Source organism: Austrofundulus limnaeus, unplaced genomic scaffold (genome assembly GCF_001266775.1).
Source record: "Austrofundulus limnaeus strain Quisiro unplaced genomic scaffold, Austrofundulus_limnaeus-1.0 Scaffold365, whole genome shotgun sequence".
NCBI lineage: Eukaryota > Metazoa > Chordata > Actinopteri > Cyprinodontiformes > Rivulidae > Austrofundulus > Austrofundulus limnaeus.
The window spans coordinates 240,888-243,150 of record NW_013952767.1 but is presented as its reverse complement, the minus strand read 5'-3'; the positions used below and the strand labels follow the sequence as shown (position 1 = coordinate 243,150).

Here is a 2,263-nt window from a genome sequence, read left to right as displayed (position 1 = left end):
ATTACATACAACAAAACAATATGAATAAAATAAAATGAAAGGCAACAGAAGAATAAAAATATCTTATATCTGCTCCTATTTACAAAAAAATATTAATTTAAAAAATAAAACAAATAATAAAACAAAACAAAAAATTCACCTCCTCAAACAGTAACATACAAATACAAATTAAACAATTTCATATTTCTTTAACAATTTTGCTTTGATGTTTTTTTTAAAGGAATTAATTGATCCAATGCTTTTATAATCATTTTCCAGATTATTCTATAGTGTTTTACAGCAGCCAGCTCACTTTGTCAAACCAGGACAGCTGAAAAGACCTGTTATTTCCCCACTGTGGGATCAATAAAAAGTTTTTTTTAAATCTTACTTTTCCCCACCTTTTGCACCAAATTAATCTGAGGAGTTGATCAGGCCTGATGTTTAACTRTAAGTTTTTCTTTGTAAACAAGACTATCAAATGGCTTCACCAAAATCCGGTCCACAACATTCAAACTGCCTGCCATATGTGCAGCTTGCTACCAAGCTAGCTCGCTAGCTGGGACTGGCACGAGGCCAGTGTGTGACTCGTCTCATTTCGCTGCAGTCTTTGCTTCGCTAATGAGCTCTGTAGACGCTCAGCGTCCGACTGTTTAAAGCACTGTGAAGCTGCGGGAATGAGTGAAATGAGGAAATGAGGAAAGCTGCGTCATTACCAGTGATAAGAAGCCGATTCTGAACAAAAGTTGAGYGCGTTGTAGCGCATATTTAGTCAATGACATGTACTCGCAACAATATATATTTGATCTTTTCTTTCTACATTTTAGGGGAAGCTGAGCTTTCCTTGCAGTCTTAGATTAGAGCAATTGCCTCTAACTGGTGGGTATATTAGCTGTGGTCTCCTGGGAGGGTTAAGGCCGGCTATTTGGAGACTGTGYGCGGATTCAGTCAGACTACATGAACTGCTGGGAGGACTAAGCAGCTCAGAAGTTATCTTAAACAGAGGGTGTTGTCCAAAATCAACATTTTTGAGCTTTATATCATGTTGGAATGTCATTCCCTCATCAAAAACATACCCGGAGTGTTGCTTTGATTCATTTATGCATGTTTGAGAAATCCTTGAATCTCCTGTGGTAGCCATGTGGAGCTGCTGAAACACTTGCTGGTACAAAGCCCCGCCTATTTATACAAGCTGAGCATTTGTCCCACAGAACACCCCTTCCTGCGAGCTTCCCACGCACGGCTCCACCCRACTAGAAAAATGTTTCTTAAAAATGGTTGGTATTCACTATTTTGTTGCAAAACTGTTTCATAATGCTCTATATTTATGGTTTCTTCGCAAAAAGCAGCTCAACATTGACGTATATGAATGACAGGATCACTGGGAGATACGTTACCAAGCTGAAACACCTTGTAAGAGCCTCTATACTCACTCTGGTTCTTTGGAAAATGAGCTTTTCCGGGTCCAACGTGGGATCATTCGAGTAAAGTTCAACTCAGGATAACTGAGGTGCTTTTTTCCAAAACCGACATAAAATATTGCTTGCTGCAACAAATTACAGCTCCTATGAAAGGTTGTAAACATTSTTGTGAAGATGTGCTGAAGTGGGAGTGTCAGAAATGGTAGGAAGSTCTTAAAGAGAATTTCAAGGCATTTAGATGGGCTATGATGCAAAGTCAAATATATTTTTGATATAAACTGCTCTTTCATAATGACTGAAGGTAACACTTGATTGTGGTATAGAGTTGAACWATGTGCCTGGAAAATATAAAACACCCTCTTTTAAGTAAAAGACATGTCATATTTCACAAGGTGCATAATAACGTGATCCTACCAGTGGTCCTGGAAATCCTTTTGGTCCAGGTGAACCAGGTGGACCTCTGTCACCCTAATGACATAAAGAAGAACAGAATAAAAGCACAAGATGTACGGTTATAAGAAAGGTTAAAGAAGAACAACATATTTCTATAGCTTCAGCTTATAAAGAACATAAAAAAGAACAAGTAAGTGAAATTAACACAGAGGATGTATGTTGAAGATTAGGCAGAAAACCACACCTTGAGGAAAAAAGGTGAACTGTGTCTTGACACATGATCAGCCTGTTTGAGCAGAAATGATAAATTTGTGTTTACAATTTATTATATTTAAAAATTAGTATTTTTGTTTTCCTGAGAAACGAGGACTGTCCAGTGGCAATGTTATGAAAGTATTATGCAGTGCCAGTAACTGATGGACTGGGGAAAAAATTAATGACGGGCACATTATCATGTTATTATTGTATTA

The 2,263-nt window shown here is 37.5% G+C and overlaps 1 protein-coding gene across 1 annotated transcript in view; it reads right to left on the bottom strand.

Moving 5' to 3' along the window:
- The window catches only part of col24a1 (collagen type XXIV alpha 1 chain), a gene marked incomplete in the record, with an annotated part of 125,159 nt that overhangs the window by 87,252 nt on the left and 35,644 nt on the right, over positions 1-2,263 (bottom strand). Inside the window, 1 exon segment of the mRNA XM_014023370.1 lies at positions 1,815-1,868. Within this exon segment, the coding sequence (XP_013878824.1) occupies positions 1,815-1,868 (54 nt within the window).